Source organism: Amyelois transitella, chromosome 13 (assembly GCF_032362555.1).
Source record: "Amyelois transitella isolate CPQ chromosome 13, ilAmyTran1.1, whole genome shotgun sequence".
Classification (NCBI taxonomy): domain Eukaryota; kingdom Metazoa; phylum Arthropoda; class Insecta; order Lepidoptera; family Pyralidae; genus Amyelois; species Amyelois transitella.
This window is the reverse complement of record NC_083516.1, coordinates 10,577,227-10,600,027: the sequence shown is the minus strand read 5'-3', so window position 1 is coordinate 10,600,027 and position 22,801 is coordinate 10,577,227. Positions and strand designations below refer to the sequence as shown.

At 35.3% G+C, this 22,801-nt stretch overlaps 7 protein-coding genes across 7 annotated transcripts in view; 4 read left to right on the top strand and 3 right to left on the bottom strand.

The window, feature by feature from the left end:
- Positions 1 to 7,000: 7,000 nt before the first annotated feature.
- On the top strand, positions 7,001 to 9,409 carry LOC132902382 (uncharacterized). The gene is made up of 2 exons (XM_060947218.1): positions 7,001 to 7,469; positions 8,373 to 9,409. The coding sequence occupies exons 1-2, from the start codon at positions 7,159 to 7,161 to the stop codon at positions 9,250 to 9,252; spliced, it is 1,191 nt and encodes a 396-aa protein (XP_060803201.1). The 5' UTR covers positions 7,001 to 7,158; the 3' UTR covers positions 9,253 to 9,409.
- On the bottom strand, positions 7,263 to 9,588 carry LOC106141502 (uncharacterized). The gene is made up of 2 exons (XM_013343150.2): positions 9,405 to 9,588; positions 7,263 to 8,208 (listed from the first exon to the last, which is right to left on the bottom strand). Exons 1-2 carry the CDS (start codon positions 9,586 to 9,588, stop codon positions 7,547 to 7,549), a joined length of 846 nt encoding a protein of 281 aa, XP_013198604.1. The 3' UTR covers positions 7,263 to 7,546.
- A 333-nt stretch (positions 9,589 to 9,921) lies between these two features.
- LOC132902381 (uncharacterized) lies at positions 9,922 to 12,314 on the top strand. The gene is made up of 2 exons (XM_060947217.1): positions 9,922 to 10,374; positions 11,278 to 12,314. Exons 1-2 carry the CDS (start codon positions 10,064 to 10,066, stop codon positions 12,155 to 12,157), a joined length of 1,191 nt encoding a protein of 396 aa, XP_060803200.1. The 5' UTR covers positions 9,922 to 10,063; the 3' UTR covers positions 12,158 to 12,314.
- LOC132902383 (uncharacterized) lies at positions 10,168 to 12,493 on the bottom strand. Its single transcript, XM_060947219.1, has 2 exons — positions 12,310 to 12,493; positions 10,168 to 11,113 (listed from the first exon to the last, which is right to left on the bottom strand). Exons 1-2 carry the CDS (start codon positions 12,491 to 12,493, stop codon positions 10,452 to 10,454), a joined length of 846 nt encoding a protein of 281 aa, XP_060803202.1. The 3' UTR covers positions 10,168 to 10,451.
- A 545-nt stretch (positions 12,494 to 13,038) lies between these two features.
- On the top strand, positions 13,039 to 15,364 carry LOC106129297 (uncharacterized). Its single transcript, XM_013327814.2, has 2 exons — positions 13,039 to 13,222; positions 14,419 to 15,364. The coding sequence occupies exons 1-2, from the start codon at positions 13,039 to 13,041 to the stop codon at positions 15,078 to 15,080; spliced, it is 846 nt and encodes a 281-aa protein (XP_013183268.1). The 3' UTR covers positions 15,081 to 15,364.
- LOC106129296 (uncharacterized) lies at positions 13,216 to 15,626 on the bottom strand. The gene is made up of 2 exons (XM_013327813.2): positions 15,158 to 15,626; positions 13,216 to 14,254 (listed from the first exon to the last, which is right to left on the bottom strand). The coding sequence occupies exons 1-2, from the start codon at positions 15,466 to 15,468 to the stop codon at positions 13,375 to 13,377; spliced, it is 1,191 nt and encodes a 396-aa protein (XP_013183267.1). The 5' UTR covers positions 15,469 to 15,626; the 3' UTR covers positions 13,216 to 13,374.
- A 1,051-nt stretch (positions 15,627 to 16,677) lies between these two features.
- The window catches only part of LOC106129303 (cationic amino acid transporter 2), a 40,044-nt gene continuing 33,920 nt past the window's right edge, over positions 16,678 to 22,801 (top strand). Inside the window, exon 1 of the mRNA XM_013327829.2 lies at positions 16,678 to 16,858. The gene's annotated coding sequence lies outside the window, so the exon portion shown is untranslated. The remainder of the gene's footprint in view (positions 16,859 to 22,801) is intronic.

Here is a 22,801-nt window from a genome sequence, read left to right as displayed (position 1 = left end):
AGATGATTTTCTTCACTTAGGGTTATTCTATTTTTTTTTTAATAATAAATGCGAAAGTTAGTCTTGAGTGCCACTGCGTAGTGAAAACACGTGTTTATTCTAACTTATTTCAGACTTTTTCAAGTTTAATAATAAAAATGTTAAAAAAAAAACGCGCTAATAGTACACTACCTCAGAGGTGGCGTGGAAACGTGTGCATATTATGACGCTTGCAACTTTTTGCATCGTTATATCTCAGAAACGGTAGCTTTGTTGAAAAAAATTATTGATACCTTTTTTATAGATAACTTTATGATCTACAATTTATGTCTGAGGTTATTTTCCGATTTGAAAAACTTACCGTTTTAAAGAAAATTGCGATACACCCATTTTATACCTTTGACCGTGAGTAAGTTTTTTTCCTTAAACCGGAATCATGGGGAATTTTGAAATAATGCTTTTGATTGTGTTTTAAATAATTATACTCATTTTCAGCTTGATGGGAATTAATGTAGCTATGTAGTATTTTTTTCATAGTAATTAGTAGCGGCCCGCTTGTGCAGCAAACGGTTCAAGCCAAAGCCGACTTTCGGCGCTACAGGTTACGGCGCTAAATCCACTGCGGGTAACGCAACGTGTGTTCGCGGTTCTACAGAACAACGTCTATGGATAAACTGAAAAATTAAGATTTTTTTTCTTCGTATTTTTTCGGGATAAAAAGTATCCTATTTTACGCCCAGGATAATAAGGTATAATTATACCAAGTTTCATCAAAATCGAACCGTTAGTTTTCACGTGATGCCTGAACATACAGACAGACAGACAAAAATTTTTTTGATCACATTTTTGTGTTTGGTATCGATCCAGTAACACCCCCTGCTATTTATTTTTTCAATATTTTCAATGTACAGAATTGACCTTTCTATAGATTTATTATATGTATAGATAGATAACATCTATTAAATAATCCGTGCGAAGCCGGGGCGGGTCGCTAGTAATTAATAAATAGATAAATAAAAATTGCGTAGTCTACTACGCCAAAAATGTATAACAATAATAATACCTGTCCTAGTTTGTAGAGCAATGTTTCTTTCAAATGTTTTGCTGAAATCGCTCAATGTGCTCGTAGTAAAAGAGTTTGATCAATATTATCCATAGAAAGGTTAAGTAGTAGTTTTTTTAAGGGTCTGCTTGACCAGTCAATTTGCAGAAAAAAAAATGGAAATACTAACTCGTTTGCTGGTAACACACGATTCCAACTGAATGTCCTACATTCGAAATATAATGTACCTACTTAACTCCTAGCAGAATAAAAATAGCAATGTTTTAGTCACAAGATTTGCTAAAATAATTCGAAAGGAGTGGCGACTGTGATTGAAACTTAGGAAAATAATATTTAGTAGCTTCCTGCCACGGGGTCGCCCATGATAGGTACATACATAGCCTATAACACTCGCAGATAAAACCTTTTCAATGGTGAGAGAATTTTGTTTTTTTTTGTTTCTAAATACCTACTTTATTGTACATGAAAATTTTCAGAATCTAGGTTTAGTAATTCAGAAGATTATCCCTTAAAACCAAACAATTTGAGAAACTTTAGCTCTTTATTTATGAGTAAGATATGTTTTCAGGTGTCAAGGTTTAAATAGCCTTAGAAGATTATATAAATCTATTCACTTTTCTTACTAAAGTAGGTAAGTAAATATACGCTGTTAATCTTTCATTTCTGATATCTAACAACCATTTTATTATTTATTTTTAAAAAAGACAGCATGTGTGTGCAAGTGTACATATCATATCATATCATATAATCACGTCTAAATCACTTTCGGTGTAGACAGAGTCAACAGTCTTGAAAATACTGATAGGCTACGTTCAGCTGTTTGGCTTACTGATAGAATTGAGATTCATGTAGTAGTGTAGGGACGCAATGTAAGTGTGACTGTTATGTGTCAGCGATTTTGTATGAGAGCGACGAATGAATGGCGTGTGGTCAGTTACTGCGCACTGGTCCTCACGCGTATACGTATTGTTTAGTTATTGAAAATTAATTCATTAATAAAAGTAAAATTTAATTATATAGAACAATTTATTATTGAAGATCAGTGGCGGTGCTCCCAGTAGATTAGGACCCTCACACTATAACAAAATAGGCACTCAAGAATATTTTAATTAAACAAATTATTTAATTTTTACATATTTAGTAGGAGCCTATAATTGGTGACCCCGACGTGATTTGAACACGCAACCTTCTAGCCACGATCCCTGCACACTTATTTCGTTTCATTAATTATAGAATTGTATCTCAATTTTATAATTAAGCTAAACAGCCGAATATGACCTTTCAGTCTTTTTTCAAGACCGTTGGCACTGTCTACCCCACAAGGGATGCATTGAAAGTTATGTTCCAGGCAGGTTACTAACGTTTGGCAACATAGTTAACAATAACACACCATCAATAGGAACTGTAAATGGTGATCATCCATTCCTAGAATTATTAAATGAATTTCCTGAAATTACTAAACCGATTTCTTTTAATAATCTAGATAGTAAATGTACTAAAAATAATGTTTTCCACTATATAGAGACTACAGGGAAGCCTATTCATGCTCGTGCGAGACCATTGCCGCCCGACAGGTATCATAAGGTGAAAGAAGAATTTAAATTAATGCAGGAACTAGGTATATGCAGACCGTCGAAAAGTGAATGGGCCAGTCCTCTGCATGTTGTGGCAAAGAAGAATGGAGAAATTCGCCCAGTGGGAGACTACCGACGTCTTAATGCGATCACGAAGCCAGATCGCTACCCCGTTCCTCGTCTGCACGACTTCACATATATGTTAGCAGGTAAGAAATATTTTTCAAAAATTGATATTAATAAAGCATATTTTTTTATAAAGGTAGCTCCACAGGATATTGAGAAAACTGCAATTATCACGCCTATAGGTTTGTTTGAATTTTTAAGATTGCCTTTTGGTTTACGTAATGGTAGTCAAACTTTTCAAAGATTTATGTGTAATAATGTATTAAAAGATTTAGATTTTGTATTTGCATTTATTGATGACGTCATGATTTCAAGTTTTACTAAAGAAGACCATGAAAACCATTTACGTCAAGTATTTCAGCGTTTTACGGATTTTGGTATAACTATAAATTTAAATAAATGTGAATTTGGCAAGCAGGTAATTGAGTTCTTAGGATATGAAGTTTCCACAGATGGCATTAAACCACTTGAAAATAAGGTTAAGGCCATACTGGAATATCCGAAGCCGGAAACAGTTGAACAATTAAGACGATTTTTAGGAATGGTAAATTTTTATAGAGCCAATATACCCAACGCTACAAAATATCAATCGATTTTGAACGAATTTTTAAAAAACTCTAAGAAAAAAGATAAAAAAAAAATCAATTGGTCAGATAAATCAGTTCAGGCATTTGAACAATGTAAATTAAGCCTTAAAGAAGCTGTAATGTTGTCTCATCCAGTACCGAATGTACCATTGTCAATTATGTCAGACGCGTCGGATAAATTTGCGGCCGCGGTATTGCAGCAATGGGTAAATGGCAAGTGGTTACCGTTAGGATATTTTTCTAAGAAGTTTACTACAGCTCAACAAAAATATTCTACATACGATAGAGAACTGACGGCTATTTACATGGCTATAAAACATTTTAGATATCAATTTGAAGGTAGGGAATTAATAATATTTACAGATCATAAACCATTAACATTTGCATTTAATAAAGGCGAAACTAGTTGCGAAACACCAAAGCGTACTAGGCAGTTATTATTTATTAGTGAATTCACAACGGATATTAGATATATCGAAGGCAAGAATAACAATATAGCGGATGCCTTATCGCGTGTTGAAACAATACACAATCCTACTTATATTGATTACGCGGAGTTAGCCGTAACTCAGAAATGTGATATGGAATTAAAACAATTGTTGAATGAACAAAGTGATAACATTTCTTTGAAAAAAATGTTTATTCCAAATTGTCAACAAGAAATCTATTGTGAAACTTCATCCAACAGTTGTAGACCATATTTACCAAAAAAATTCAGAAAAGTAGCTTTTGAATCTATTCATAATATAAGTCATCCAGGAATAAGGTCGACAAGGAAATTAGTGTCGCAAAGATTTTTTTGGCCGGGATTGAATAAAGATGTAGGTATATGGGCCAAAACATGTATTGACTGTCAAAAATCAAAAATAAATAGGCACACTAAATCTGAATTTCAACAATTTCCTATTACTGAGCGTTTGCAACATGTACATATCGACATCGTAGGAAGTTTAAGTCCTTGTCAGCATGGACATAAGTATGTTATTACCATGATAGATCGTTTTACACGTTGGCCAGAAGCAGTTCCAGTTTCTGAAATAACAGCAGAAATAGTTGCAAAAGTTTTTTATGAAACGTGGATATGTCGATTTGGTACATTTTATAAGTTAACTACGGACCAAGGTAGACAATTTGAGAGTAATTTATTTTGTGAATTGTTAAAATTAATGGGTATTAAACGATCTCGTAGTAGTCCTTACCATCCTCAATGTAATGGGATGATAGAACGTTGGCATAGAAGTATGAAACAGTCATTAATGGCACGTCTTAGTGAAAATAAATCATGGTGTAATGAATTACCTACAGTTCTTTTAGGATTACGTTCAGTATATAGAAGCGATAATGGCGTGAGTCCCGCAGAATATATGTATGGTCAAGCAATTCGTTTACCTGGTGATTTTTATGATATCACAGATAAACGAATTAGTGATGAGAATATGTTTTTACAACAATTAAGAGATAATATTAGGAATTTGAAACCAGTTTCGAGACAGTTAAAAGACTCACGTACATTATTTGTTCATGAAGAATTAAATACCTGTAATTATGTTTTTATTAGAAATGACGCGGTACGAAAGCCATTGGTTCAACCGTATGATGGTCCTTACCGGGTCATTGATAGAAAAGGTAAGGTATTTACAGTCCAGTTAGAAAATAGAGTAGTTAGTATATCAGTGGATAGATTAAAACCAGCATTTTTATTAAGTGATCAATCAGATACGGTGGATGGAAACTATGATGCCAACGTTAGCAATAAAATAATTATTCAGGATAAAAAGGAAAGTAAAGAGAGCGATATTGAGATGAATCAAAAAATTACTAGTAGAGGTCGTGTGGTTAAATTGCCAGTAAGATTTAATTGTTAATAATTTAATTGTTATAATAAAAAAAACTTTTTTTTCGCTTACCTAAAAGTTTCAATTAGTCTAAGAATAGTAATTTTATAAAGCAGATTAGATTAAGTTATTGCATTAATTTTATTTTTTTATGAAATTAGATTAAAATGTAATTAGTAATATAAGTCAAGTAATGTATAATTATTCATGTAGCCGACTGTACTTTTAGTATTAAAATATTGATACAGTATTATATGTTTAAATGTACTTTGAAATATTTTAATGACGAAGACTGAATTGTTGTAACAACATAAATGATAAAGCTGATGCTTAGTTAAAGGTAATATGGAATTTTCAAACTAGCAAAAGCAAATATCCTAGTTACAAATTCTGTATTGCAAAAATTGGTATTTTTCGGTATCATCATACAAATTAGTTGTTTAAAGTTTATAATTTTTTGATTATTCATAATGAGTCAATATAATACTAAGGAACAAGTAAATGTCGCCTCAAACAATGTTGTTCAAGAAAATATGAACAAAATGCAAGTGACACTGGTTATTGTTGCGTGTTAATGGGAACTCTGGTTGGATTAATTATTGTGAAATATTGCCATCAGAGGACAAAGAAGTGGCTTAATAAGCAAATCGTTGGTGCGGTGACTAAGATTACGTCCGTATCACAGACGGTCTTTCAACAGCCACTGGCAGCCAGCCGAGTGCAATTTGACGCCTTAGATTCATAGAAATGCTATTATGTGTTGCGTTGTATTCAATGGTCATTGTGTTAACATTACATACCAATAGTTACTCATATTAAATTTGTGAATGATAGAACATTTGTATGGCATTTAATAAATTTTTTTTTGTATGTAAAAATTTGGGGGGTGTAGTGTAGGGACGCAATGTAAGTGTGACTGTTATGTGTCAGCGATTTTGTATGAGAGCGACGAATGAATGGCGTGTGGTCAGTTACTGCGCACTGGTCCTCACGCGTATACGTATTGTTTAGTTATTGAAAATTAATTCATTAATAAAAGTAAAATTTAATTATATAGAACAATTTATTATTGAAGATCAGTGGCGGTGCTCCCAGTAGATTAGGACCCTCACACTATAACAAAATAGGCACTCAAGAATATTTTAATTAAACAAATTATTTAATTTTTACATATTTAGTAGGAGCCTATAGTAGTGACAGGTTGCTAGCCCGTCGCCTCAAGGAGAAATCCCAAGTTTATAAGCCTATCCCTTAGTCCTTTTTTACGACATATATGGGAAAGAGTTGGAGTGGTCCTATTCCTTTTTTATATTGGTGCTGGGAACCACACGGCACCCGAAACAACTGCAGATATTGTAAAAAACACCAGTATGGGAAAGGGATGTCGTTATGTGTATAAACTTGCTTTGATCCGTATAATAATATACATATACGGGTTGTTTGTCAATATATTAGTAGTATGTCGCTAATGAAATGGTTTTGATTTGGTTTTCTTCCATAATGTTTAACGGTTTGTTTTTTGTTTGTGCCGTGTGAGCACCAATAAAAAAAGAATAGGCCCACACGATTTACTTCCCACGGATGTCGTTAAAGGCGACTAAAGGTAAGGTTTAAGGCTTGGGATTATTCTTTTAGGCGATGGGCTAGCAACCTGTCGCTGTTTGAATCTCAATTCTAACATTAAGCCAAACAGCTGAACGTGGCCTATCAGTCTTTTCAAGATTGTTGGCTCTGTCTACCCCGTAAGTGATATAGACGTGTAGCGGGAGCAAGCACAAAAGTTTAAGATTGATTTTGACATTGATTACTTCATAAAGTATTGTCATGTTTTAGGGCGCGTTTATATGACGCGGAATGTTACAGCGTGTCGGCCGCGCGACGAAAGTATGGTGACCGCGCGGCGGCCGCGCGGTCAGGCCTGGTGGCCACGCCACTGCGAACCCGAACCATTTCCAGTTGATCTTGGTCTTTCTTAAAATTCACACGTGTTCGTTATGAGCTATTTGACTAAGAAGAATAAAATTATGATTGCATATTACTTGTACCGACAAAGCAAAAAGAAAGAAAAAAAGAATTGTAGAAAATTTTGGATTCATCCTATTTTAGCACGGCGAGAAGAGTTTGGTGAATTTCATACGCTATACAACCAATTGCGAGAAGATGAAAAAGAATTCGCAGATTATTTCCGAATGGATGTTAAAACATTTGATAAACTACTCAACTTCATACATGATAAATTGAAGCACCAGAACACTAACATGCGGGACAGTATTACCCCCACAGAAAGATTAGCAGTGACATTGCGGTAAGTAAATAAATAATAACAATTACTTGGTCAAGTGGTATTTATTAATCATTATATATATAAATTTGTAAGGCAGACTATATATTTGTAAAATCTAAATCGTCGATACTTGAATTGGATGGACTGGCAAAATTGTATTGCTCTCCACCTACGGTAGATTCGGACTCTTCAGAATAAGATGATTGTTGTGTTGTCGGACGTCCAGATCCAGCAGCAGTAGTGTAACCATACTGATAGGTGCTTTCGTATGATACATTTTCGCCTTCTCGACGATACGTAGTCTCGGGTGGTGGAGTAAAGTAAGGCCTTTTCGAACCAGCATTCTGGAGCTGTTGGTTTTTAGCTTTTATATTTCTCACAATAGACATCACCTGGTACTGAAACTCAACAGTATCTTCATCATTGAATTGTTCAACAGTTGGTAAAATTCCTTTAAAGAACGACATCATACGACTGTCTTCTTCTTTTTCAACAGAGTCCATAAACTTCATGAATTTTGCATCCACATCACTCAATTCTTTATTTTTCGTATTTGGTTTACTTTTTCCTGGCTCAGAATTCTTAAAATTTGAATTAGTTTCGCGGGGGTTGTATATTTTCTTTAAAAACAACATATTATCATAGTATGGGTACTTATGAACTTTTTTTGTTGCAGATCCAGATTTGTTTTCCCTCATTTTCTTTTCGCATTTCATCCACCCATCTCGCATATTTTTCCATTTCTGAATAACTTTTTTACCTGGAATTTAAAAATAATATTCACATTAAAAAATATAGTTATTTTTAATTCGCATGATTCCTCTTTATGTTTCATTATCAGGAAACATGTTAATTAATATTAATACTATTAGTATAATTAATTGCTTGAAATAAGTTCCTTAATATCATTTTATATATTTACAGGTACTTGGCAACAGGTCACACGTTTGCCGATTTAAGATACGCATTTAGAATTGGAAAAACAACATTATCGTTTATCATTAAAGAAGTGTGTAACTGTATATGGTCAGAACTAGTAAACATATATATGAAAATACCATCAGAAAATGAATGGCTGAATATTGCTGAAGACTTTGCTGTTATTGCAAATTTTCCCCACTGCCTAGGTGCTGTGGATGGGAAGCATATCAGAATAATTAAACCTACAAAATCTGGATCAATGTTCTTAAATTACAAACACTTTTTTTCTATTGTATTAATGGCAGTCGTTGACACCAATTATAATTTTATATTTGTAGATATTGGTGCATATGGCAAGGACTGCGATTCAAGTGTTTTTAAAGAAACTGTCTTTTGGAAGAGACTGCTGAACAATACACTTAACTTACCACAGCCTGCTCTGATTCCAGAGACTAATTTTCAATTACCGTACGTATTTGTCGCGGATGAAGCATTCGCGTTGCACAAAAATGTACTGAGACCATTTAGTGGTCGAGAACTCAATGAAACAATGTCAATATTTAATTATCGTCTTACTAGAGCAAGACGTTATGTGGAATGCGCTTTCGGCATAATGGCCAATAAATGGAGGATCCTCCATCGGCCTTCAAATGTATCTTTGGAGCTCACAGTCGACATTGTAAAAACCTGTTGTTTATTACAAAACTTCATACATAAAGAACAGGGCATAGGTAATTTAATTGTCGATTCAGGCTTTGAACTACAGACACTGTCACGATCAGAATATGCAGATCCTTTAATAGCAGACAATGTTCGTCAAAATTTTGCTGAATATTTTGTTTCTCCTCAGGGCAGTGTACCATGGCAAAACAAATATATATAGATACTCAAAATTATCAAATCACTCGTTTATTGCAAGAATATCACAGTTAAAAAACAATTTTAAACTTAACTCAAATAATATTTTTTTGCGATTTATGATGATGATGAATGTTCACAATTTTTTAATTACCAAATAAAAGATGGAAAACTTACCGTATGTGTTTTTTTCCCCAATTGGAAGGTCATTGAAATCTTCTTTTATAATTGAACATAGGTCATGCCAGGCTTTTAGTGTTTGACGTTTATCCTTATAGGATTCGCTTGTTTTATCCCAAAGGATATTTCTTTCTTCCACTAAAGATATCAATGTCTCAGGATTGATACTCAGTTCATCCATCTTCGAAATCACGATGTCCGCGCGTCACGATGTCTACGCAAGTCCAATGAAAGGAGAATGCGGGGACGCCGGCGCGGGGCGTACATCGAGAACATTCGAGTGATTCGAGCGAGACGGCCGCGCGGCCGCCGTGTGATCGAGGAGCGAACGCCGCGCGGTCACCGCGCAGTTAGTTACTCAAAATTAATTTCAACTTTACGTCCTAGATAATAAAACATAAATTTGCTATAACTGAACAGTTAGTACGCGGCCACCGCGCGGTCGCCGCGCGGCGGCCGCAAGAATTTTTTCGCGTCGTCTAACTGCAGCCTTAGGGCACGTTTATATGACGCGGAATGTTACAGCGTGTCGGCCGCGCGACGAAAGTATGGTGACCGCGCGGCGGCCGCGCGGTCAGGCCTGGTGGCCACGCCACTGCGAACCCGAACCATTTCCAGTTGATCTTGGTCTTTCTTAAAATTCACACGTGTTCGTTATGAGCTATTTGACTAAGAAGAATAAAATTATGATTGCATATTACTTGTACCGACAAAGCAAAAAGAAAGAAAAAAAGAATTGTAGAAAATTTTGGATTCATCCTATTTTAGCACGGCGAGAAGAGTTTGGTGAATTTCATACGCTATACAACCAATTGCGAGAAGATGAAAAAGAATTCGCAGATTATTTCCGAATGGATGTTAAAACATTTGATAAACTACTCAACTTCATACATGATAAATTGAAGCACCAGAACACTAACATGCGGGACAGTATTACCCCCACAGAAAGATTAGCAGTGACATTGCGGTAAGTAAATAAATAATAACAATTACTTGGTCAAGTGGTATTTATTAATCATTATATATATAAATTTGTAAGGCAGACTATATATTTGTAAAATCTAAATCGTCGATACTTGAATTGGATGGACTGGCAAAATTGTATTGCTCTCCACCTACGGTAGATTCGGACTCTTCAGAATAAGATGATTGTTGTGTTGTCGGACGTCCAGATCCAGCAGCAGTAGTGTAACCATACTGATAGGTGCTTTCGTATGATACATTTTCGCCTTCTCGACGATACGTAGTCTCGGGTGGTGGAGTAAAGTAAGGCCTTTTCGAACCAGCATTCTGGAGCTGTTGGTTTTTAGCTTTTATATTTCTCACAATAGACATCACCTGGTACTGAAACTCAACAGTATCTTCATCATTGAATTGTTCAACAGTTGGTAAAATTCCTTTAAAGAACGACATCATACGACTGTCTTCTTCTTTTTCAACAGAGTCCATAAACTTCATGAATTTTGCATCCACATCACTCAATTCTTTATTTTTCGTATTTGGTTTACTTTTTCCTGGCTCAGAATTCTTAAAATTTGAATTAGTTTCGCGGGGGTTGTATATTTTCTTTAAAAACAACATATTATCATAGTATGGGTACTTATGAACTTTTTTTGTTGCAGATCCAGATTTGTTTTCCCTCATTTTCTTTTCGCATTTCATCCACCCATCTCGCATATTTTTCCATTTCTGAATAACTTTTTTACCTGGAATTTAAAAATAATATTCACATTAAAAAATATAGTTATTTTTAATTCGCATGATTCCTCTTTATGTTTCATTATCAGGAAACATGTTAATTAATATTAATACTATTAGTATAATTAATTGCTTGAAATAAGTTCCTTAATATCATTTTATATATTTACAGGTACTTGGCAACAGGTCACACGTTTGCCGATTTAAGATACGCATTTAGAATTGGAAAAACAACATTATCGTTTATCATTAAAGAAGTGTGTAACTGTATATGGTCAGAACTAGTAAACATATATATGAAAATACCATCAGAAAATGAATGGCTGAATATTGCTGAAGACTTTGCTGTTATTGCAAATTTTCCCCACTGCCTAGGTGCTGTGGATGGGAAGCATATCAGAATAATTAAACCTACAAAATCTGGATCAATGTTCTTAAATTACAAACACTTTTTTTCTATTGTATTAATGGCAGTCGTTGACACCAATTATAATTTTATATTTGTAGATATTGGTGCATATGGCAAGGACTGCGATTCAAGTGTTTTTAAAGAAACTGTCTTTTGGAAGAGACTGCTGAACAATACACTTAACTTACCACAGCCTGCTCTGATTCCAGAGACTAATTTTCAATTACCGTACGTATTTGTCGCGGATGAAGCATTCGCGTTGCACAAAAATGTACTGAGACCATTTAGTGGTCGAGAACTCAATGAAACAATGTCAATATTTAATTATCGTCTTACTAGAGCAAGACGTTATGTGGAATGCGCTTTCGGCATAATGGCCAATAAATGGAGGATCCTCCATCGGCCTTCAAATGTATCTTTGGAGCTCACAGTCGACATTGTAAAAACCTGTTGTTTATTACAAAACTTCATACATAAAGAACAGGGCATAGGTAATTTAATTGTCGATTCAGGCTTTGAACTACAGACACTGTCACGATCAGAATATGCAGATCCTTTAATAGCAGACAATGTTCGTCAAAATTTTGCTGAATATTTTGTTTCTCCTCAGGGCAGTGTACCATGGCAAAACAAATATATATAGATACTCAAAATTATCAAATCACTCGTTTATTGCAAGAATATCACAGTTAAAAAACAATTTTAAACTTAACTCAAATAATATTTTTTTGCGATTTATGATGATGATGAATGTTCACAATTTTTTAATTACCAAATAAAAGATGGAAAACTTACCGTATGTGTTTTTTTCCCCAATTGGAAGGTCATTGAAATCTTCTTTTATAATTGAACATAGGTCATGCCAGGCTTTTAGTGTTTGACGTTTATCCTTATAGGATTCGCTTGTTTTATCCCAAAGGATATTTCTTTCTTCCACTAAAGATATCAATGTCTCAGGATTGATACTCAGTTCATCCATCTTCGAAATCACGATGTCCGCGCGTCACGATGTCTACGCAAGTCCAATGAAAGGAGAATGCGGGGACGCCGGCGCGGGGCGTACATCGAGAACATTCGAGTGATTCGAGCGAGACGGCCGCGCGGCCGCCGTGTGATCGAGGAGCGAACGCCGCGCGGTCACCGCGCAGTTAGTTACTCAAAATTAATTTCAACTTTACGTCCTAGATAATAAAACATAAATTTGCTATAACTGAACAGTTAGTACGCGGCCACCGCGCGGTCGCCGCGCGGCGGCCGCAAGAATTTTTTCGCGTCGTCTAACTGCAGCCTCAGTTATAGCAAATTTATGTTTTATTATCTAGGACGTAAAGTTGAAATTAATTTTGAGTAACTAACTGCGCGGTGACCGCGCGGCGTTCGCTCCTCGATCACACGGCGGCCGCGCGGCCGTCTCGCTCGAATCACTCGAATGTTCTCGATGTACGCCCCGCGCCGGCGTCCCCGCATTCTCCTTTCATTGGACTTGCGTAGACATCGTGACGCGCGGACATCGTGATTTCGAAGATGGATGAACTGAGTATCAATCCTGAGACATTGATATCTTTAGTGGAAGAAAGAAATATCCTTTGGGATAAAACAAGCGAATCCTATAAGGATAAACGTCAAACACTAAAAGCCTGGCATGACCTATGTTCAATTATAAAAGAAGATTTCAATGACCTTCCAATTGGGGAAAAAAACACATACGGTAAGTTTTCCATCTTTTATTTGGTAATTAAAAAATTGTGAACATTCATCATCATCATAAATCGCAAAAAAATATTATTTGAGTTAAGTTTAAAATTGTTTTTTAACTGTGATATTCTTGCAATAAACGAGTGATTTGATAATTTTGAGTATCTATATATATTTGTTTTGCCATGGTACACTGCCCTGAGGAGAAACAAAATATTCAGCAAAATTTTGACGAACATTGTCTGCTATTAAAGGATCTGCATATTCTGATCGTGACAGTGTCTGTAGTTCAAAGCCTGAATCGACAATTAAATTACCTATGCCCTGTTCTTTATGTATGAAGTTTTGTAATAAACAACAGGTTTTTACAATGTCGACTGTGAGCTCCAAAGATACATTTGAAGGCCGATGGAGGATCCTCCATTTATTGGCCATTATGCCGAAAGCGCATTCCACATAACGTCTTGCTCTAGTAAGACGATAATTAAATATTGACATTGTTTCATTGAGTTCTCGACCACTAAATGGTCTCAGTACATTTTTGTGCAACGCGAATGCTTCATCCGCGACAAATACGTACGGTAATTGAAAATTAGTCTCTGGAATCAGAGCAGGCTGTGGTAAGTTAAGTGTATTGTTCAGCAGTCTCTTCCAAAAGACAGTTTCTTTAAAAACACTTGAATCGCAGTCCTTGCCATATGCACCAATATCTACAAATATAAAATTATAATTGGTGTCAACGACTGCCATTAATACAATAGAAAAAAAGTGTTTGTAATTTAAGAACATTGATCCAGATTTTGTAGGTTTAATTATTCTGATATGCTTCCCATCCACAGCACCTAGGCAGTGGGGAAAATTTGCAATAACAGCAAAGTCTTCAGCAATATTCAGCCATTCATTTTCTGATGGTATTTTCATATATATGTTTACTAGTTCTGACCATATACAGTTACACACTTCTTTAATGATAAACGATAATGTTGTTTTTCCAATTCTAAATGCGTATCTTAAATCGGCAAACGTGTGACCTGTTGCCAAGTACCTGTAAATATATAAAATGATATTAAGGAACTTATTTCAAGCAATTAATTATACTAATAGTATTAATATTAATTAACATGTTTCCTGATAATGAAACATAAAGAGGAATCATGCGAATTAAAAATAACTATATTTTTTAATGTGAATATTATTTTTAAATTCCAGGTAAAAAAGTTATTCAGAAATGGAAAAATATGCGAGATGGGTGGATGAAATGCGAAAAGAAAATGAGGGAAAACAAATCTGGATCTGCAACAAAAAAAGTTCATAAGTACCCATACTATGATAATATGTTGTTTTTAAAGAAAATATACAACCCCCGCGAAACTAATTCAAATTTTAAGAATTCTGAGCCAGGAAAAAGTAAACCAAATACGAAAAATAAAGAATTGAGTGATGTGGATGCAAAATTCATGAAGTTTATGGACTCTGTTGAAAAAGAAGAAGACAGTCGTATGATGTCGTTCTTTAAAGGAATTTTACCAACTGTTGAACAATTCAATGATGAAGATACTGTTGAGTTTCAGTACCAGGTGATGTCTATTGTGAGAAATATAAAAGCTAAAAACCAACAGCTCCAGAATGCTGGTTCGAAAAGGCCTTACTTTACTCCACCACCCGAGACTACGTATCGTCGAGAAGGCGAAAATGTATCATACGAAAGCACCTATCAGTATGGTTACACTACTGCTGCTGGATCTGGACGTCCGACAACACAACAATCATCTTATTCTGAAGAGTCCGAATCTACCGTAGGTGGAGAGCAATACAATTTTGCCAGTCCATCCAATTCAAGTATCGACGATTTAGATTTTACAAATATATAGTCTGCCTTACAAATTTATATATATAATGATTAATAAATACCACTTGACCAAGTAATTGTTATTATTTATTTACTTACCGCAATGTCACTGCTAATCTTTCTGTGGGGGTAATACTGTCCCGCATGTTAGTGTTCTGGTGCTTCAATTTATCATGTATGAAGTTGAGTAGTTTATCAAATGTTTTAACATCCATTCGGAAATAATCTGCGAATTCTTTTTCATCTTCTCGCAATTGGTTGTATAGCGTATGAAATTCACCAAACTCTTCTCGCCGTGCTAAAATAGGATGAATCCAAAATTTTCTACAATTCTTTTTTTCTTTCTTTTTGCTTTGTCGGTACAAGTAATATGCAATCATAATTTTATTCTTCTTAGTCAAATAGCTCATAACGAACACGTGTGAATTTTAAGAAAGACCAAGATCAACTGGAAATGGTTCGGGTTCGCAGTGGCGTGGCCACCAGGCCTGACCGCGCGGCCGCCGCGCGGTCACCATACTTTCGTCGCGCGGCCGACACGCTGTAACATTCCGCGTCATATAAACGCGCCCTAATAAAGTTTATTACCTATTGAAAGAGAATTGTATTTGGATGACGTAAAAGTTGTGTTGTAAAGCGTGGCGTGATGAAAGTATGCGGCTTTTATAAATATTTACCAATAGTTTTTATTCAATAATAATGATTAGAATATGTGTAATGTTACGTAGTATTTGCGTTAGTGTGCTAATATAAGAAGCAATATTTATGACAAACTTGGGATTCTACATATTTTAGGCGATGGGTTAGCAACCTGTCACTATTTGAATCTCAATTCTATCATTAAGACAAATAGCTGAACGTGGCCATTCAGTCTTTTCAAGACTGTTGGCTCTGCCTACCCCGCAAGGGATAGGTATATACGTGACCATATGTATGTATGTATGAATGTATGACTACAATAAACGGTGAGGGTAAACTTCGTGTGAGGAAACTTGCAGTTGCAGTTTTAGACAAATAACCATGATCTAATATGAGTCAGTGTCTCCTGCCGCCTCTAAGTCGCCTTTTACGACATCCATGGGAACGAAATGAAGTGATTTTATATTTCTTTTTATAAAACAAGGAATAGGTGATCTTGTGGTTTCTTTTTAGTTAGTTTAACTTGTGTTTTAGTTTGTTTACTAGTCATCTTCTGAAATAAGTAGATCCATCTCTTTCCCATGGATGTCGTAAAAGTCGTCTAAGAGATACGCTTATAAACTTGGGATTTTTCTTTAATGACTTGCAATCTGACACTATTTGAATCTCAATTCCATCATTAAGCCATGCACATGAGCGAAGGTCACGTTAACATTTTACTTAGTTTGCCCTCATGTACGACAAGCTCATTAATCGACTGTTAAAATTATTAGAAAGATATATTATTATATTATGTTAAGTATCACACAATCAGCTGTAACAAGGTAAAAGGAAAATAATAACAAATGAAGTACCTACTTACAAAAAACAAATAAAAAAAGTACTGACCGCGTTTACAAATGAACACAATCATTGGTTCAGTAAGAGAATTGTATGCGCGGGCGTCGGCTGTGCGCGCAGGAAAAATTACGCGCCGTTTTTTGTTTGTTTTTTTTTTGTTTATATTTTGTGTTATGGCATGACGGATATAAAGTTCTAATTTTAAGACCAGTTTTATAACTTTTCGGTGTATATTTTTGATAGAAAATTTTTAAATACCTACTTACATCTGTGGATTTGTGTTGAAAATAACTTAACTGATTTGGGAGAAAAAAGAAAAAAGTAAGTATTTTTTATAATAAACTTACATTTATAAGCTTTGTTTAATTAGGAATTTTGTATCTGTAATTTGGACAAGGTTACTTTCTCATGTTTTAATAGTTCAATTTGTTTAGTCGTTTCATACTTTACAAATGAATAAATTTTCCGAATTATGTTATTTTATGTGTTAACTGTTAAGGATTCCGTTATTCTAAAGACCAATGCATAGAAGTAAGTGTCAACCATTTTAGTTTTTCGCCGTGCGGGAAAACATCGTGACGTTTTACGTAAAGCACATTCAGGCAACTGTAGTCGTAACATACATACATAAAACCACGCCTCTTTCCCGGAGGGGTAGGCAGAGACTACCTCTTTCCACTTGCCATGATCTCTGCATACTTCCTTCGCTTCATCCACATTCATAACTCTCTTCATGCAAGCCCGGCGGTTTCGGGTACTTTTGACCAGGACGTCTTTAATTGTAATCGTAACCATATCCAAATGTGTCAGGTTCCCCTGCAATGGTCACGGAGGTCAGGTGTCGCATTATTTGGATTATCATCACGAAACCGGGATAAAAGCTAAGCGAATGTTGATCGATATATCTTAATTCTGATTTTTGCACAACTAAATGTGTATCCATAAATAAGCCTATCCCATAGTCGCTTTTTACGACAACTATAAGAAAGAGATGGTGTGGTCCTATTCTTTTTCTAATGCTGCCGGGAACCACACGGCACTTGGGACCTTTGGCGAACTTGAGATTATTTTTTTAAGGCGATGCTCCAGCAACCTGTCACTATTTGAATCTCAATTCTATCGTCAAGCTAACAAAATTGGCCTATCAGTCTTTTCATTACAGTTGGATCTGTCTACCCGCAAGGGTTATAGACGTAATTATATGTATGTATCCATAAAATGACCCACTTACATATATAGCGCCTTCATGTCTCCTATTTTAACGACATATATATTAATGAAGGTACATAAAATTCACTAATTTATTTTTCTACACTCTTTTACTTTTACTACTACCTACTTTTACTCGCCGTCAAATTCTTGAATTTTGTTGACGAACTGGATCGAGCAGATTTTTATCCTCCCTTACTCATTTCTCACGTACCTTGGAAATTGGATGACCCATCATAAACAATTATAATAAGTAACAAAATAAATTAAGGACGTCCTTTTAAAGAGCCAGGTCAAAAGTACCCGAAACCGCCGAGCTTGCATGAAGAGAGTTTTGAATGTGGATGAAGCGAAGGAAGTATGCAGAGATCGTGGCAAGTGGAAAGAGGTAGTCTCTGCCTACCCCTCCGGGAAAGAGGCGTGATTTTATGTATGTATGTATGTATGTAGAATTGGAATGTCTTGAAAAAGGGAGATGTTAGGAGTACCAGTAATCGTCGAATATGTATGAAATGAGTAATGAGTGTGAAGGAAACGTTAGAGGTCTGTAAGCATCGTAGCAAGTGGAATTACATAGTCCCTGCCTACCCCAATGGAAAACAGGCGGAATCCCTTTCATTCGAATAATTTTTTCTATCCTATTTTAGTCTTATTTTAGTTTGGCATAACGAGTTACGCATAATATTTTTTGTCATAATAGTTTTTTGGCATAATTGGTTTTGGCATACTATTTCAATAAGCATAAATACCTATAGTTTAGACTAATTTTTTTGCCCAGGTTAGGTTAGGAAATATGCCTAAAAAGTTATGCCAAATAATATTATGCGTAACAATTATTGGGCTAAACAAAGGTATGCCATGTAAAATTATGACACAAAATTTTATGCTAATAGATAGAGAACCAAGTTGTGATGGTATGTATGTAACCAAATAGAGAGCGCTGTGACTGCAGTGAGTGACTACGTAAATTTATTTCTTGTAGATAAAACCTTACATATACAATAGTAACATGTCACAGCTGAGTATAGAAGAGTGAGTGAGCAATACTGCCCTGGTATAACTAAAATGCCGTTATCTGCCAAATCCTTGTTTTAAGTAAAACATCAAAAATGCGGTTAAAAATTTAAACCGATGCCATTCATCAATGAGAACGCCTATTTATGACTTAAAGGTACCAAAAAGTCATATATACAGATCGAAAGGATTTTTTTTTCTTATTCTACTGGTAAAAAGGTGAAAATCCTGATGTCAGATAACGGCATTTTAGTTATACCACGGCAGAATAGCTCTAATTTAGAATTTTCTTGTCACAACATAATGGCCAGAGTGTTCGTAATTTAAATCAATACCATGAAGGTTTGTCAGTTCACGTCTTTAAGTTCAGCTACCCTCATCTTTAAGAATGCTGTTTGCTTGTAATACGAGTAGGTATCTTTAGTACATAGTTATAAAAGGAATAGATCACTTTGCAAGTGACGGACTTATCCCATGATGGAATGCTGATATTTTTTGTTCGTAAATATAGAAACGGAATAATAACTAAAAACTACATTAGCATACTAGGTTAGAAACATTTGTAAACTCCGCGAGTTTGTTTTAGAAATTTGCGTAACATACTTACATTTATATTACCACGTCTATATCCGTTACGGGGTAGACAGTGCCAACAGTGTTGAAAAGACCGAAAGGCCACGTTCAGCTGTATGGCTTTATAATGTGATTGAGATTCAAATAGTGACAAGTTGCTAACCCATCGCCTACAAAATAAATCTCAAGTTAGTTAAGCCTATCCCTTAGTCTCCTTCTACGACATACATGATAAAGAAATTTGCTTATATTATAAAATTATGTAAAATTTTCTAATCTGTAAATCAAAAGCCTAAGATGATTTTTTTCGTCGTTACTTACCAAAACCACTAAACATATTTTGATGAAATTTGTCACGTGAATACTTATGTAGATGACACTATTATGTGAGTGCCGTGGTGGGATTTGAACCTGCGCCTTTCTACGCATCACGCATTTCAACCGGACACCTTACCGGATCGACCACCGACGCTGTACTTAAGTAAATATTACTAAAGTTTATACATATATTATTATTATTATTTTTTTACTAGAGGCCGCCCGCGACTTCGTCCGCATGGAAACCCTATCAATCCTGCGGGAACTCTGGGATAAAAAGTAGCCTATGTGTTATTCTGGGTCTTCAGCTACCTACATACCAAATTTCATGGTAATCGGTTCAGTAGTTTTTGCGTGAAAGAGTAACAAACTTCCATACAAACTTTCGCCTTTATAATAGTAGTAGGATATGCAAATGTGTTTTATGGGCAAAAATTAGATATGATAAGTCTTCTACATTTAATTGTCGGAAGATAAGCGGTGATGGGTACCTGCCATTTGATACAGGTATACATATATTATTGCAGTTATAAAATATCGTGGTATTAATTACGCTTGATTTGATTTCCTAACGGGGTCAGAAGATGCAGCGTCTCAGCGAGGTCAGGGTCAAACCGGCGCTCACCAGGCTTAGCGTTCTCTTAAATATCATGTAAAAGTCATATACTAATATTATAAAGCTGAAGAGTTTGTTTGTTTGAACGCGCTAATCTCAGGAACTACTGGTTCGAATTGAAAAATTATTTTGTGTTTAATACACCATTTAACGCAACAGTTAGGAGCGAAGAAATAATGGAAAATCTGAAAAAAAAAACGGGGAAATTTATTCCACCTTGAGGCTATTATATTTGGCTTCAATGATGCTCAAAATAACTTTTAAACGCGGACGAAGTCGCGGCCACAGCTAGTTAGGTGTAAATATGATATTGATTATAGACTATCGCATTTGATTTAAACACAGCTAAGTAGTTAAAAATACACATGCATAAGATAATCACGTCTATATACCTTGCGGGGTAAGCAGAGCTAAGTACAAAATATGTGTATTCAATTTCAAATTACCTATCAATGGAGCATTTCTCATACATTAGTTTGATAGCCAACCGATGCTCTTACGTTAAGAAAAAATATCTCGAAGAAATCTGCGCTTTCCGGCATATACATATGCAATATTCAACGTCTATATCCCTTGCGGGGTAGACAGAGCCAACAGTCTTCTGAGTCGAGATGGTATCCCGTGGTCCCACCAGTGGGTCAAATCGCTGGGACCACGGGTGCAAGATGTAATTATCAATATTAATTTAGCCTTGTATATTTCTCAGTGCGATAACCGCATTCTTCTAGTATAAATATAAGTGATTTGTAGCACAAGGATTTATTGACTGAAGTGGTGATCGACTTTTATCAGCTATTGTTCTTTTAGTGGTCCGTTCGTAATAAAAGTTGACTATACTTAAATAAATAAAAATAAATATATACGGGACAAATTACACAGATTGAGTTAGCCTCGAAGTAAGTTCGAGACTTGTGTTACGAGAAACTAACTCAACGATACTATATTTTATTATAAATACTTATATATAGATAAACATCCAAGACCCAGGCCAATCAGAGAAACCTCGTTTCTCATCATGCCCTGGCCGGGATTCGAACCCGGGACCTCCGGTGTCACAGACAAGCGTACTGCCGCTGCGCCACAGAGGCTGTCAAAAACCGTCCGTCAAACTTCTTCATCTACATTAATATAATCACGTCATTATCCCTTACTGGGTAGACAGAGCCAAAAGTCTCGCAAATACTGGAATGCCGTGTTCAGCTGTGTGGATTAATGATGGAATTGAGATTCTAATAGTGACAGGTTGGTGGTCTAAAAGAAGTATCCCAAGTAATTAGCCTTTACCTTTGTCGCCTTTAACAACATCCGTGGGGACTAAATTTATTATTAACTAAACTTTCTACAGTGCCGAGAACCACACGGTTCCTTTTTCTTATTAGTTATTTATAACATACTTACATACACACAGTCACGTCTATATGCCTTGCGGATTAGACAGAGCCAACAGTCTTGAAAATACTGAACGGCCACGTTCAGCTATTTGGCTTTATGATAGAATTGAGATTCAAATAGTGACAGTTTGCTAGCCCATCGCCTAAAAAAGAATCCCAAGTTTGTAAGCCTATCCCTGAATCGCCTTCTACGACATCCATGGGAAAGAGATGGAGGGATCCTTTTCTTTTTTGTATTGGTGGTGTATTGCAACACAGTTAAATTCTGATAACCCGTTTAATTGATATTGCTTATCGATCATAAAACACACTCATTAGTTTTGTTAATTGCATTATTCAGTTTCATAATACTGTAGAAATTGTTATAAAATATGTATATTTGCTTGTGTTTTAATTTCTTGGAATAAAAGACGTGATTTTTGCTCAACAATCTATTTGACACTTGATGTACAGACATGACATTGACATAATGTTTTTAAGCAAATGTATAATTCCTCGTGTTCATAGAACTCATCGCTTTGTAAATACGGCAATTCAGTTTTCTCCTTGATTGCATGACGTAAAATGTCAGCATGCGCTTCTTTGTATTGTTCCCAATGATCTTCAACACATTTAATACGAGATTCAACATAATTCCGTGTCAATCTTGCTTTAGGGCATTTTTTTAAATTAATTTGCGTTTTACGTAGGGTACTCACAATATGTTCCACTATTCTTAAAGATTCTTTCACTACTTCAGCCATTGTATTGCATACAGATAATATTGTCTTTTAAACCAAATAATGCAAATGTATTGTCGTACCTCGTAATATTGCAATATTGTATTATATAAAACAAATTCACTCTTATTGTAATTGACCTGTAATGGCCGCTTGCTTGTTCTCTTTGTTTTTCGAAATTGTTCTCAAGGCATCGGGTGCCTGGCGGCCGGCTTACATTGGGTTTTTCGCTGATATCCGTCTCGATTTTGGACCATGTAGAAATTGTTATAAAATATGTATATTTGCTTGTGTTTTAATTTCTTGGAATAAAAGACGTGATTTTTGCTCAACAATCTATTTGACACTTGATGTACAGACATGACATTGACATAATGTGAAAAACAAATAAAACTAGACTAACAAATACTTTGTTCTACAAATA

What these genes read in the sequence shown, in the direction of transcription:
- LOC132902382 (XM_060947218.1), top strand. Translation starts at nt 7,159, where the DNA reads ATGAGCTATTTGACTAAGAAGAATAAAATTATGATTGCATATTACTTG. An exon ending in AGATTAGCAGTGACATTGCG is followed by an intron (nt 7,470 to 8,372) that starts GTAAGTAAATAA and finishes ATATATTTACAG; the next exon opens with GTACTTGGCAACAGGTCACA.
- LOC106141502 (XM_013343150.2), bottom strand. Translation starts at nt 9,588, where the DNA reads ATGGATGAACTGAGTATCAATCCTGAGACATTGATATCTTTAGTGGAA. An exon ending in TGGGGAAAAAAACACATACG is followed by an intron (nt 8,209 to 9,404) that starts GTAAGTTTTCCA and finishes TTTAAATTCCAG; the next exon opens with GTAAAAAAGTTATTCAGAAA.
- LOC132902381 (XM_060947217.1), top strand. Translation starts at nt 10,064, where the DNA reads ATGAGCTATTTGACTAAGAAGAATAAAATTATGATTGCATATTACTTG. An exon ending in AGATTAGCAGTGACATTGCG is followed by an intron (nt 10,375 to 11,277) that starts GTAAGTAAATAA and finishes ATATATTTACAG; the next exon opens with GTACTTGGCAACAGGTCACA.
- LOC132902383 (XM_060947219.1), bottom strand. Translation starts at nt 12,493, where the DNA reads ATGGATGAACTGAGTATCAATCCTGAGACATTGATATCTTTAGTGGAA. An exon ending in TGGGGAAAAAAACACATACG is followed by an intron (nt 11,114 to 12,309) that starts GTAAGTTTTCCA and finishes TTTAAATTCCAG; the next exon opens with GTAAAAAAGTTATTCAGAAA.
- LOC106129297 (XM_013327814.2), top strand. Translation starts at nt 13,039, where the DNA reads ATGGATGAACTGAGTATCAATCCTGAGACATTGATATCTTTAGTGGAA. An exon ending in TGGGGAAAAAAACACATACG is followed by an intron (nt 13,223 to 14,418) that starts GTAAGTTTTCCA and finishes TTTAAATTCCAG; the next exon opens with GTAAAAAAGTTATTCAGAAA.
- LOC106129296 (XM_013327813.2), bottom strand. Translation starts at nt 15,468, where the DNA reads ATGAGCTATTTGACTAAGAAGAATAAAATTATGATTGCATATTACTTG. An exon ending in AGATTAGCAGTGACATTGCG is followed by an intron (nt 14,255 to 15,157) that starts GTAAGTAAATAA and finishes ATATATTTACAG; the next exon opens with GTACTTGGCAACAGGTCACA.